At 38.3% G+C, this 12919-nt stretch overlaps 1 protein-coding gene across 3 annotated transcripts in view; it reads left to right on the top strand.

Annotated features, from left to right (window-relative positions):
• CPED1 (cadherin like and PC-esterase domain containing 1) overlaps positions 1-2650 on the top strand; it is a 328240-nt gene extending 325590 nt beyond the window's left edge. For all 3 annotated transcript variants that reach the window (XM_027539149.1, XM_027539150.1, XM_027539151.1), the window contains one exon: positions 559-2650. In XM_027539149.1, the coding sequence (XP_027394950.1) occupies positions 559-798 (240 nt within the window). In that variant the 3' untranslated portion in view covers positions 799-2650. The remainder of the gene's footprint in view (positions 1-558) is intronic.
• Positions 2651-12919: the final 10269 nt, after the last annotated feature.

Below are 12919 nucleotides of genomic sequence, written 5' to 3'. Positions count from 1 at the left end.
TGAGGTTATTGATATTTCTCCCAGCAATCTTGATTCCAGCTTGTGCTTCATCCAGCCCAGCATTTCTCATGATGTACTCTGCATATAAGTTAAATAAGCAGGGTGACAATATACAGCCTTGACGTACTCCTTTTCCTATTTGGAACCAGTCTGTTGTTCCATGTCCAGTTCTAACTATTGCTTCCTGACCTGCATACAGGTTTCTCAAGAGGTAGGTCAGGTGGTCTGGTATTCCCCATCTCTTTCAGAATTTTCCACACTTTACTGTGATCCACACAGTCAAAGGCTTTGGCATAGTCAGTAAAGCAAAAATAGATGTTTTTCTGAAACTCTTGCTTTTTCGATGATCCAGCGGATGTTGGCATTTTGATCTCTGGTTCCTCTGTCTTTCCTAAAACCAGCTTGAACATCTGGAAGTTCACGATTCACGTATTGCTGAAGCCTGGCTTGGAGAATTTTGAGCATTACTTTACTAGTGTGAGATGAGTGCAATTGTGTAGTAGTTTGGATTCAAATGTCCTTGATTTTGCCTCACTATTTTTTTTCTTTTATTTGCAGGTGATAAAATCTAAATTATCCAAAGAGGATCACTTTCTTAAAACGAAACAATCAAGAAATCATATTGTGGGAAAATATTTCAGCAATCAAAGCAAATTACAACAAAGACGACAAGACTCTATGACAAATGTTCAATCACCGTTTCATGTCAGAGGTCCAATTAATCAGGTTTGCTCTGAAATCCTTCTCAGCAGGATATGTGCCCCTGAAAGAACTGTGGAAGCCCTGCAGAAGGACTGAACTTGGAATTGGATACAAGCCACTCCCCTGGACAATGGTCTAAGAACCAAATCCTGGTCATCAGTTGTATTTTGGTTCTACCACGCACACTCAGGCGCAAGGGCACACACATATACATTGATGCACATTTAGCTAAAAAAAATGTCATTACACTTTTTCTACAGCTTTATAAAATCAGGATGTGCACTTGGAAATCAGTTGGTTTCAAGATGAAAGACAGAACTAGAAAAAGGTGACCTGAAATATAATCATAAACTAGATCAACTCTGGGCCGGTATTGCACTGTGATGATAAAGAGAAATATAGACATTTGATAAGTGGGGAAAAAAGATCATGCTCTTGAGTATTGTGTTATCATCTTTTTTGGTACTTTAATATTGAAAAGGGTTTGAGGAATTACATTCCACCTGCCAGTGGGGATTGTGCTGTGCTTGCCCTTACCAGGAGAAAACATGGCATTGATGAGGGTTTAAGCTTTGTGAATCTAATGCTTATGAAAACAGTTTCTTTCCAGATTTTTAAATCCTTTAACTGAAAGGAGAATAACAGGAATGTTTCCCAGGGAATTCTAAGAGATTCTATGAAAGAAATAGGAAGCATAATATTTTACAGTTAAAACACCAATATATTTAACTTTGTACTCTTTCTACTTTTCATAAACATTCCCTCCTAGCCTGCCCGTGAACTTGGATGGGTAACTGAAGTCTGAGTTGATTAAGTATATAATTTTAAAGTATAAAATTTTAAAATTTTAAATTTTAAAATATAAAGTATAAAATTTTAAAGTGAGAAAAACAAGATATAGTTCCTTATGGGTTACTTTATTATGTTTCATTGATGATATTACTTAAGAAAAAAGCTTTTGTTTGCTATTAGAGCCCTATATAATTTAAGACTGTGATTATATTAATATTTTATGTAAATATTTGAAAAGTATTAAGCATTCTCAACTGCATAGGCATTTATATCCAGAAAGCATTTGTATATGTCCACAAATACTACTATGTTGCTAGTAAACATATTTTGATTTTCCTGAGAGAGTGTATATAATCCAAATTTAGAATAGACATACAATTAGTTTTTATAAAACTGTGGCATATATATATATATATAACATACCTAATCCTAGTAATTGAAAACTTTCTCTTCTATATTTTAAAATAGTAAATTTCTTTATTGTACAAAAGCTCTGTTGTGAGATAACATCTCACAGTTACAATGACTCTTAAAGGACTATTTTTCTTTTGGGGAAAAAATACTGAGAGGGCTAATTCAGTGCTTAGCTGAAATTACCAAATGCACAAATACCTCAATTCCAATACTATACCAAAAACAAATCTATTTTGATTGATCAGTTCCTTAGTATGAATATAAACTTCCTTTAAATACTCTATTTTTATATATATTTTTATATGAAAGTAAACATAAATTTATATTTAATGGTCTTAAATTATATCTAAGCACAAATATCACTTGATATAAACAATACATACCTGCGTCTAAAAACAGGTGATAAATTTTTTAAATGAGCAGTACAGAATTAACTTTAAAAATGAAATATTTTATAGTATCTACAGCTATGTGTAAGCATCATTTTTTGGTTTTTAGTGCTTTTTTAATGATATAAAATGTTGCCAATTCATGTAGCTCCTCTATCCTGTTTTAATGTATTACATATTCTGTAACAGATTATAGTCAGTGGATGTGTCTTATAATTTACTGCCAACCTAACTGTAAATAAACTTCTGACTGAGGTTAGCTTTGCATTTACCTCTTTACCACTGAAATAGTAGTGGATTTTAGAAACAGTTGTAATAATACAATTAATAAATGTCTTACTAGTAATAATCCATGTTTGGAGAATATGCTTTATTTTCCTTTTTACTGGAGGTATACACCTTATAGGAATTCCCTCGTAGCTCTGTCGGTAGAGAATCCGCCTGCAATGAGGAGACCTGGGTACAATTCATGGGTGGAAGAGATCTCCTGGAGAAGGAAATGGTAACCCACTCCAGTATTCTTGCCTGGATAATCCCATGGACAGAGGAGCCTATGGGGTTGCAAGAGTCAGACACAGCTTAGCCACTAAAGCACCACCACCATACACCAAAAATATCATCCTGTGGACTCAACTACTAAAGTATAGTTTAATAATATGACCATATACTTCCTTCCAACCCTAATACTCTACAAATTTTGATCAGATGAACTCCCTGCTCTACAATGACAAAGCTTTTGAATACAATACAGTGACAAGTTTTGTCTGCAAGGCACCGAAATGCTAAGAATCATTTTAGTTAACTCTTTGAATGAAAAAAAAAACCCACATTTTACTTCAGTTCAATTCAGTTCAGTTCAGTCGCTCAGTTGTGTCCAACTCTTTGAGACCACATGAATCGCAGCACGCCAGGCCTCCCTGTCCATCACTAACTCCCGGAGTTCACTCAGACTCACGTCCATTGAGTCAGTGATGCCATCCAGCCATCTCATCCTCTGTCGTCCCCTTCTCCTCCTGCCCCCAATCCCTCCCAGCATCAGAGTCTTTTCCAATGAGTCAACTTTTCACATGAGGTGGCCAAAGTACTGGAGTTTCAGCTTTAGCATCATTCCTTCCAAAGAAATCCCAGGGCTGATCTCCTTCACAATGGACTGGTTGGATCTCCTTGAAGTCCAAGTGACTCTCAAGAGTCTTCTCCAACACAACAGTTCAAAAGCATCAATTCTTCGGTGCTCAGCTTTCTTCAGAGTCCAACTCTCACATCCATACATGACCACAGGAAAAGCCATAGACTTGACTAAACGGACCTTTGTTGGCAAAGAAATGTCTCTGCTTTTCAATATGCTATCTAGGTTGGTCATAACTTTCCTTCCAAGGAGTGAGCGTCTTAATTTCATGGCTGCAGTCACCATCTGCAGTGATTTTGGAGCCCCCAAAAATAAAGTCTGACACTGTTTCCACTGTTTCCCCATCTATTTGCCATGAAGTGATGGGACCGGATGCCATGATCTTCGTTTTCTGAATGTTGAGCTTTAAGCCAACTTTTTCACTCTCCACTTTCACTTTCATCAAGAGGCTTTTGAGTTCCTCTTCATTTTCTGCCATAAGAGTGGTGTCATCTGCATATCTGAGGTTATTGATATTTCTCCCAGCAATCTTGATTCCAGCTTGTGTTTCTTCCAGTCCAGTGTTTCTCATGATGTACTCTGCATATAAGTTAAATAAGCAGAGTGACAATACACAGCCTTGACGTACTCCTTTTCCTATTTGGAACCAGTCTGTTGTTCCATGTCCAGTTCTAACTGTTTCTTCATTTTACTTACCTTAAGAAAATAGGTGTGTGTTTGTGTGTGCATTTATATTTGTGTGTGTTTGACAAGTTCATAATTTGAATGAGAAAAATAGAGTAGGTATTTTAATATTTTTTTGATGTAAAAGTTAAACCTAAGTGAATTATTTTTGGCAAGAATTGATTGGTATCCAATCTAAAGAAAACATTTACAATATTAAAAGTCAAGAATAACTGCATTAGCATTCCCAAGCATCCTTGTTGATTATGTGTGTGTGTGTGTGTGTGTGTGTGTGTGTGTGTGTGTGTGTGTTTAAAGGCACAGTACACTATTTGCCAGCCATCCAAGTAAGCAAAGAGGATCCCCTAGGGATGTGCAAACAAGAAGGTTCACCACCAGCTTTACATTGGATCATTTAATCCTCTTCAAGTAGGTGCCTCTGTGCTGCAGTCTGCCCTACAGAACTGTTCCCACTTAGAAAGCTTTGGATAAAATCACCAATTTTTGAGATGGAAACCATTCTGGTAATGTTTATGGAGAAAAAAATAATGCTGTTCTGCACCTGAACTTTCTTTTTTTTAGTTTCATCTCACTGAATGATTCCAAAAAGAAATAACAGAAACTGGTCAAAAATTATGTAACTTAGTAAGAGTTATTTCAAAGCCACAATGCTTTGGCATGGTGGGAGAGGGTGAAGGGGAGTGGCTGGTATCTAATACAGCAATAAGTTCAGAACGTAGAGAGATGATCAGGGCGAGGATCTTACTAAATATTATTTTATGAGCTCCTTAGTTTGAGAAAATACTGAAAGACTCAGCAGTATCTAAAGTTTTCTCTGTGTATTTTCATCTTATAAAAAAGACCAAAGTGTCATCGAAATCAGTAACTAGAATTATCATACTTAAAATGAGCAAACAAGATTTTGAGTGAGCTCATATGGGCTGATAACTTCAAAAACACGTATCCAAGTACAAAGTGGTATTCCACTACAGCAGATTCTGCCATTTTGACCAAAGCAAGGAGTAACTGCTCTGCCAATACTGCTGCAGTGTTGTTTTAAAATATGTATTTAAAGCTCAAATGATTTTGACTACTCTTCAAAACTAAGGCATTTTGATAGATCACTTCAACTTACAGAGATGGACCAAAAGCTGTCGGAAACCCCAAAGACCTACTAAAGGCAGCAGGATACTGCCAGCCCCTACAAACTAGATTTTGTATTTGGCACAGCTTCCAGGCCTTCGTACTGTCAAAGAGCCTTTTATCATGTTTTTATTGCTGGAGTAACTGCTATTATCAACTTCCATATTTCTTTCACGGTTCAGTCACTTGGTGTAGGGAGCTGTAGAACTTATTTTTTTTTCTAACTGATTCAGACCATACAGTCCTCTCCTAAAAATCATGCTCCATTTGTTTTCTTTATGTTTATTGATATATAAAGAATTTGTTTTATAGCTCTATTAAATGTTGGACCACTATGCTTTAACACACTCAATACACAATCAAAATACAAATTCTTAAAACTTATGGAGGGTATTTACAATTTGTAAGTCTCTCTGCAGTGTAAATAAAGATAATTACTTAAACCCAGCTAATGGTAGGAGCAAAATGAAAGCAGCCATGATTAGAAAAAACACTATAAAAGGATCATCATATTTAGGTATATCAGGTTTTGAATTTGATTTATGCTGACTGGTATTTTCTCCCAAGTCCATAGCACTCTCTGCAAAGAACTGTTTTCACTTAGTTTTTTTCAAAAGTCCTTTTTCCAACTGTTTGTGTAACATATCTGGGGGAAAACTGCATTTTAGATTAGGTTATGAGGAGACATTTAATATATCTAATCAAGTTATTTTCATAAGAAATGTTTGTGTAGGTTCTTATTATTTTATTACATGGAAAAGTATTCCTATAAAAATCATTAAAATGTTTAGATTTTTTAAAAAGCAAAGTGATTACAGTTGACCATAGGGACCTCAGGATTCAGAAACAACATGGTGTCATAAGTATCAAATGGATTCAACTGATTTTCAACAGCTTCATAGTGATTTTCCTTCTTTTATGGTTGGCTGGTGAAATACATCAATTTGATGCAGCTCTTAATGCTCGTTTAAGTGATTTAATGGTGATTGTATGTGATTTATTTACATATTTTATTCAATTGTACTTCCATCTTTTTAAATAATAAAATCTGTTCAAAATCTATAGATTAAAATCTTAGTCTATGGCATCGGGGTCAACATTTTTATTTTACTTACAGTCTATAATTTAATTTTTTATTTGGCTTATAATTTGTCTGCTCTTAAAATTAAATTATTAATTCAAATATTAGAAAAAAAATTTAACATGAACATAAAATGGGCATATGTTGTTAACACTAATCTTCATTTCAGTATAAGAGGTTGTTTGGCCTCCTGTAGATTTTCTAACATTAACAGCTGAAGGTTTGAGATTCAAAACTCTTGACGTCCCTTTGCAATCAATGTGTGGAGATGAGAGGATGGTATAAAATGCCAACATTGAAACCAGTATGGCTTATGTTTATGCATTAGATCCATCATCATGAGAGTTGGTCAGAAAAGGGGACTACATAGAGAGGAGAGCCTCTTCCCACAATGGCTTCTGGGATGGATAAAAATTATGAACACCCTCTCCAGCTGTCTTTGACAGACCCTGGACATCTCTTCAAACATCTTCTTAATACACAAGTCACTTGGAGGGTTTCATTCCTCAGGAAAAAATAAATAATAATTTTCAAATTTTATTGGACCAAAAATTATAACTTAGACTGACCAAATAGCAACTGAATGTGCCTTTAATGATATCTTCTTATTTACAATCAGAAAAAATAGAAAGTGACCTCTAACCACCAGTATAGTATAACCTCTGGAGAACTTGAAATAGCAATCCATTTTTCAATTCATTTCTTTTTTTTCACCTATGGGATCGTTCACTCTACTGTTTATCCTTAGCTTTGCCTTTGAAATGGAATGTGTGCGGTATTTTATGAATGAATTTAATACGTAATACAAGATACATTTTAAAACTTACACTTTTACTCTCTCCTCCTCACCTTAATTACATGTAACATAAAGCTTATGTTTTAATGGGCATGAGCACACCAGTTTTACAGTATCATAAAAAGAGTTTATGAGCCTTTTGTTAAAAATCAGTGCCCATGTCATTGGCAAGGCATGAAATTATTTGCAGCTACTTCTTCTACTTATAAGATAAATTTGGTCTGAATTAAGAATCACACAGAAGGGATTGAAACAATGCCTTTGTAGCCTAAAATGAGTTTAGTCATCAGATGACACAGATTTGGGTTCACCAGTTTCCACTACATGTGCATACCCCCTGGGGAGAACCTGGTCTCTGTCCATACATGTCTCTAAAGAGTCCCCATTTCAATGTTCACATTAGTTATGCAGAATCAATGGCATGTTTTTAAAAGGGTGTGGATACAACCTTAGCACCATTACTCCTGCCAAGAACAGGAATCGTTTCAATAGGATGGAGTTTCCGGGGCCATGTTATTGGTAAACAACCAGAACGCTCTTGGCCACCTACTCTATCAATAAATGGAAATCTTCCATGAATTATTTATGTATTCTGAGATGAAGTGATACAGACATTGTATCTCAAGTTTCCACTTCCCAGAAGGATGGGCAGTCTCAAGTGAGTAATTGGCCTAAGCGGTGTTTTTCTGTTACCTGGGGTCGTCATGAGCCTTTGAAGTACTGAGTTGCTGAAAGTCGATTTCTCTTCCAGTGGAAGCCTCCCTGGGCAGGGTCTTCAGTAAACTGTTATTAATCACAGTGAAAATACATGCCTTCCCTTTACCATTGAGCGTGGACTTGATATCCTGTGTCTGCAGACATGAAAGCACAAACGTGGAGGCCAAAATCAAGCCTTCTCTGGTTTGTGTCTGGGCAGAGCATGTGCGTCAAGTAAGGGATTCAGAAACAGGAATTCTGGATTATTTTAAACAAAAGTTCATACTGGAAAAAAAAATACACATATGTGTGCAAATATAGGTGTCTTTGTGTGCATACACCTGCACACAAAATTAAATAGATAGCTGAGAGGTACCAAATATCAAATAAACATTGTATTCATTTCTTTAAAACTTTCCTCTTATTTTTGATTTATACACTGTAGAAAACCTTTAGAATAGTAGGTTCTCCATCTCTGGAGGCCTCAGGCAGGTGCTCGTCCAGACACGTGGGGAATGTGGCTGGAGGCGTCTGCCAAGCAGAGCCCCGAGGGACATGCGAGAGGTGGTTTCTGGCAGATGTCTCGGGAAGTGACAAGTGACCAAACTGCCAGAAATAATCAGCAGGAGAAGATGCTTGCAAAGCTTGGACTCCACTAAGATGATAAAGTGAGTTTGGATAAAGAAAGAGAACTGGGCAGCTCCAAGCTCTGTTGAGAATAAAAACGAATCACTAGGGCTCCCTGAGGGGAATTACTCTTTGTCAGGGATGCCTTGATGTGCCCTATCTCTCACCTCCTCCCTACTCTCCATCTCATGTCTTCCCTAAGCTGCTCTGATCTCGAAGGTCTTTCCCATGGGTAAAGGTAGACATAGATGGGGAGGGAGCAGATGGCTTAACTGAATCCTGGGTCTTCACCGATGACTGGCTTGCAATGAAGGAGACAGGAGATGTGAGTTCGAACTCCCTGGGTTGGGAAGATCCCCTGGAGGCAGAAATGGCAACCCACTCCAGTATTCTTGCCTGAAAAATCCCATAGACAGAGGAGCCTGGAGGGCTATAGTCCATAGGGTTGCACAGAGTTTGACAGAACTAAGTAACTGAGCAGGAGCAAGCTGGGGTGAGGTCAGGTTGCATAAGAGGCACTTGGAAGATCACAGTTCTACAGCTTATTAGGTCAAAATGGAACTGTCTCCCTCAAGTGGATTTTTCCCCCTTTTTGTTACTTCCGCAGCCCCTATATTCCAACTCTGTCATTGCACTACCACATTATATAATAACTATCTACTAACCTGAGCTTCTCAAGGCCTGGGATTAACTCTTCCTCATGTACAGAGCGGACATGACTGATGTGACTTAGCAGCAGCAGCATGTTTCTATCAAGTAATTCCTAACACAGAGTCGGAGCTCAGCATATATATCTCTCTCATCCTCCTTTCTCTGGCTACTGCCTCTCAGCTGAGATGTCATCTCCTCTAGAAATCCTCTTCTGATTCCCCAAATACTAGTCAAAGGGGCCTTTCTTTGTGCTTCCCAGAGCTCTTGGCTTCACACCCCACCCCATCTCAACACTTATCTTTCTTTGTTTAATAATTTGTACCCACTGGAATATCAACTCCACAAGGAAGGAACTGTGTTTTTTGCTTGTTTGTTGCGCTTATTTACTATTTCCTTTTAACTGTTTATTGAGATATAGTTTGAATGTGTTCATGTGTGCATACTAAATAATTTCAGTCATGTCTGACTCTGCGACTCATAGTCTCTCTGACTCTATGGACTGTAGCCCCTCAGGCTCCTCTGTCCATGGGATTCTCCAGGCAAGAATACTGGAGTGGGTTGCCATGCCCTCCTCCAGGGGATCTTCAGACCCAGGTATCAAACCCATTACTCTAGAGTCCCCTGCATTGGCAGGTGGGTTCTTTACCACTAGTGCCGCCCAGGAAACCTGAGATACAGCTTACATACCATAAAATGTGTCCATTTCAAGTGTGCAATTCAATGGTTTGTAGTGAATTTACTTATTTGCACCATCACCATAATCTAACCTTAGAACATTTTTTGACCCCCTAAAAAGAAATATAGGGATTACTCTCCACCCTTTTTTCTTCTCCACCCCAGCCTTAGACAACTGCTCATCTGCTTTATGTATCTATAGATCAACCTGCCCTGAGTATGTCCTGTACATGGAGTTATACAATATGTGTTCTTTTGCAGCTGGCTTCTTTCATTTAGTATTTTTATCTTTGCATTCTCAGTTTAGAAATAAATTGCCTAGCACAGAAAAGACATTCAGTGAATTTTTCTAACATGAAAAAATAAATGCACTACCCAATTCTACCATTTTTTGGGAGTTAGAAATCGTCCTCAAAATAGAACTCGTCCAAGAGGCTTTGACAAAGCATTATGTTAGAAATAGCATTCAAAGTTGAAAGTATTAGTCAGTCATTCAAGTCCAACTCTTAGCAACCCCATGGACTGTAGCCCACCAGGCTCCTCTGTTCATGGGATTCTCCAGGCAAGAATACTGGAGTGGGTTGCCATTCCCAACCTAGGGATCAAACCCATGTCTCCTGTGTCTCCTGCATTGCAGGCGGATTCTTTACTGCTGAGCCACCTGGGAAGCCCAGTAAACAGTGTTAGTGCTTTTTAAACCCCTTCTAGTTGTTGGTCTGTTCCCATGGAACCCCTTGGACTAAGGTAAGGCCCAGAAGAGGTAGCTGAGGTAGGTGTGAACCACACATGGAAGCTGTCCCCCTGGGCTCTGGGGGGCACTGTTAGGCACTCGGGGGGGGAGCTGCTGATACTTGGGTGCCAGGCCTTAAGGTCTGCAGTCTGTGCAAGACAGAGGTGCCCCTGCCTTCTCTTTGCTGTCCCCTCGCATTGCTCATCTCAGCAGTTGCTTCTCTGCCTTTATCAAAACTGGAAAGGGTCTGATGAAATCATGCCCAGGTTCAATGAAACATGAGGGCCAATACCTCAAACGCTCACAAAGGTACTGAGGTTTTGAGAGAACAAAGTCAGACATTTTTAGCTGGGGAATTTCAGATATCAGCTAACCAGAAATGGGGCTGTTGGAAGAAGCGAGGAGCATCACATAGCTATTTCAAAGATTCTGCCATTCCCAAGAACAGAGGAGACAAGAGACAGACTATAGAGATGGTCCCACCCAAAGTTGTCTACCCAGACCCTAGGGAATGTGGGAAGATGCCCCTTCCGGCGTGCATACCAGTGAGGCACAGCTTCTGATCTGTAGAAAGATTTCTATTAACTTTCTTTTTCTACCGTGCTATTGTCAAATGCAATATTAATGTAGCATCAAAAGTTATCATTTTATGTCATAAATCTTCCTTTAATTTTATATATAATAAGTGCTTACAGATGCAAATCATGTTTGAATGGAAGGACATAATGGTTAAAAGAAGTATTGGCCATATTGTAGTAATTTTGCAAACAGCTGTTTCAAGTTAACATATGTGTATTCCCAGTCTTGTGTATATGAGATACAAGTTAATGTCAACAGTACATTAACAATGCAACTGAATCTAATTATGGAATTGAAAGTGCTATGCGTAGAGGGATAACATTGTCACTGAAAAGCATAGGTAGACATCTGTTTCTGGTGAGTTTCAAATAGGTACTTGCATCTTTTACACTCATCAATTCCATAATTTTTTGCAACAGTGGATTAACTAAAAGATTTGTCTGCATATTTGTTCCTAAAACTGGATGGCAGATATAGTCTTCAGCAATTTAGTTTTGCGAGCGGTATTATATATGCCTTTTAACTATGCATATGGGAGGTGTAAAGAGGGCTGCAGATAATGCTCTTACTTCTGCACAGTTGATCGGAATTTAGAGCAAAAGGAAAGCTTCCTTGCTTTGTTACCAGATGGCTCCCCACTGCGTCCACAATTCCTTATTTTACTAGATTCTTCTGTTGGAAATCCTTTCAGTTAGTGAAATTACTTACATTAACCTTCAGGGTCTCTTAAGATGTTAATATCCTTGGAACACTGGGGCTGTTGGACCCTTCAAGTATGAGTGATTTTACTTACACAGTTTTTCTCCCAGGAACTGGCTAAACTCAATGCACTGAGTAAATAAAGGAATGGGGTATGATTTTGAGGGGAACCCCCTGGCAAAGAAGATTCCTCAAAGAAAAAAAGGTGCCTGAGAAGCAAGGGGCATTGGCTGCCAATGTGCCCAAGTGTCATGCCAAGTTCACTTCTAAAAGCTGAAACAACTCATGTATCCTTGAGCAGCAAACTTGGAATATAGTACCTTTGTGGAACTGTTAAAGGAATTCAAATTTTTCACCTGGAGGGGTGAAGATTTCAGAGATGGCCTGATTGGACTATTCCCATTACCTACCTTTGTTTCCCATGTTATCAATTTAGCTTAGTTAGAAGACCCACATTTTTTCCCCTTCTAGCTCTTCATTTGCAGGTTTCCATTGCCCAAAGCAAACTAAAAATTACTTAGTCATGAGTATTATGACAGCGGTCCTCTCAGCCATCTAGAGCTTCCAAACAAACCCCTCCAGATCATTCACATGATAAAGCAATGAAAGATTGTGCTTTTGTTTGCACTGCATTTTTAAGCAGGAGGCCCTGAGCATCTAAAGGCAGGCCATTTTTAGACGGTTGCCAAAGATGTAAAGCATTGTTAAATGGAGACGATCACTCATCAGCTTAACTGTTGATGGAAATAAAAAGCTTATGTTCCTCCTTTATTGCTTAGAGGATTTGGATATCAGTGCAATGGGGCTATGATGCCAACTATCTCAAAGACTGCCAGGACCAATTTGTCTCATCTGGTAAGCTGTGTCCTAAGTGTTTTATCCATGCTCGTGGCTCTGTGCAGGTGCATTTTTCAGAGAGAAAATGAATTACTTAGTCAAGTGTACAATGACAGTAGTCCTCTCCCCCAGAGTTTCTACACAAACTCCTCCAGATCACTTATATGAGAACACATGTTCATTCAGCTTCTAAGACGGGAATAGTCACTGGTGAATAAGGCAGATTAAAGAACACAGTGCTGAAGTTCCCTGTTGTAAAGGACTTTAAAGGAGTTTTAAAATTTGACTAAATATGCGCATTGTATCTGGTCTCCAAAAA

The sequence above is a fragment of the Bos indicus x Bos taurus genome, chromosome 4 (assembly GCF_003369695.1).
Source record: "Bos indicus x Bos taurus breed Angus x Brahman F1 hybrid chromosome 4, Bos_hybrid_MaternalHap_v2.0, whole genome shotgun sequence".
NCBI classification, from domain to species: Eukaryota; Metazoa; Chordata; class Mammalia; order Artiodactyla; family Bovidae; genus Bos; species Bos indicus x Bos taurus.
Note: the sequence above shows the minus strand (reverse complement) of the source record. Positions and strands in the feature narration are given on the sequence as shown.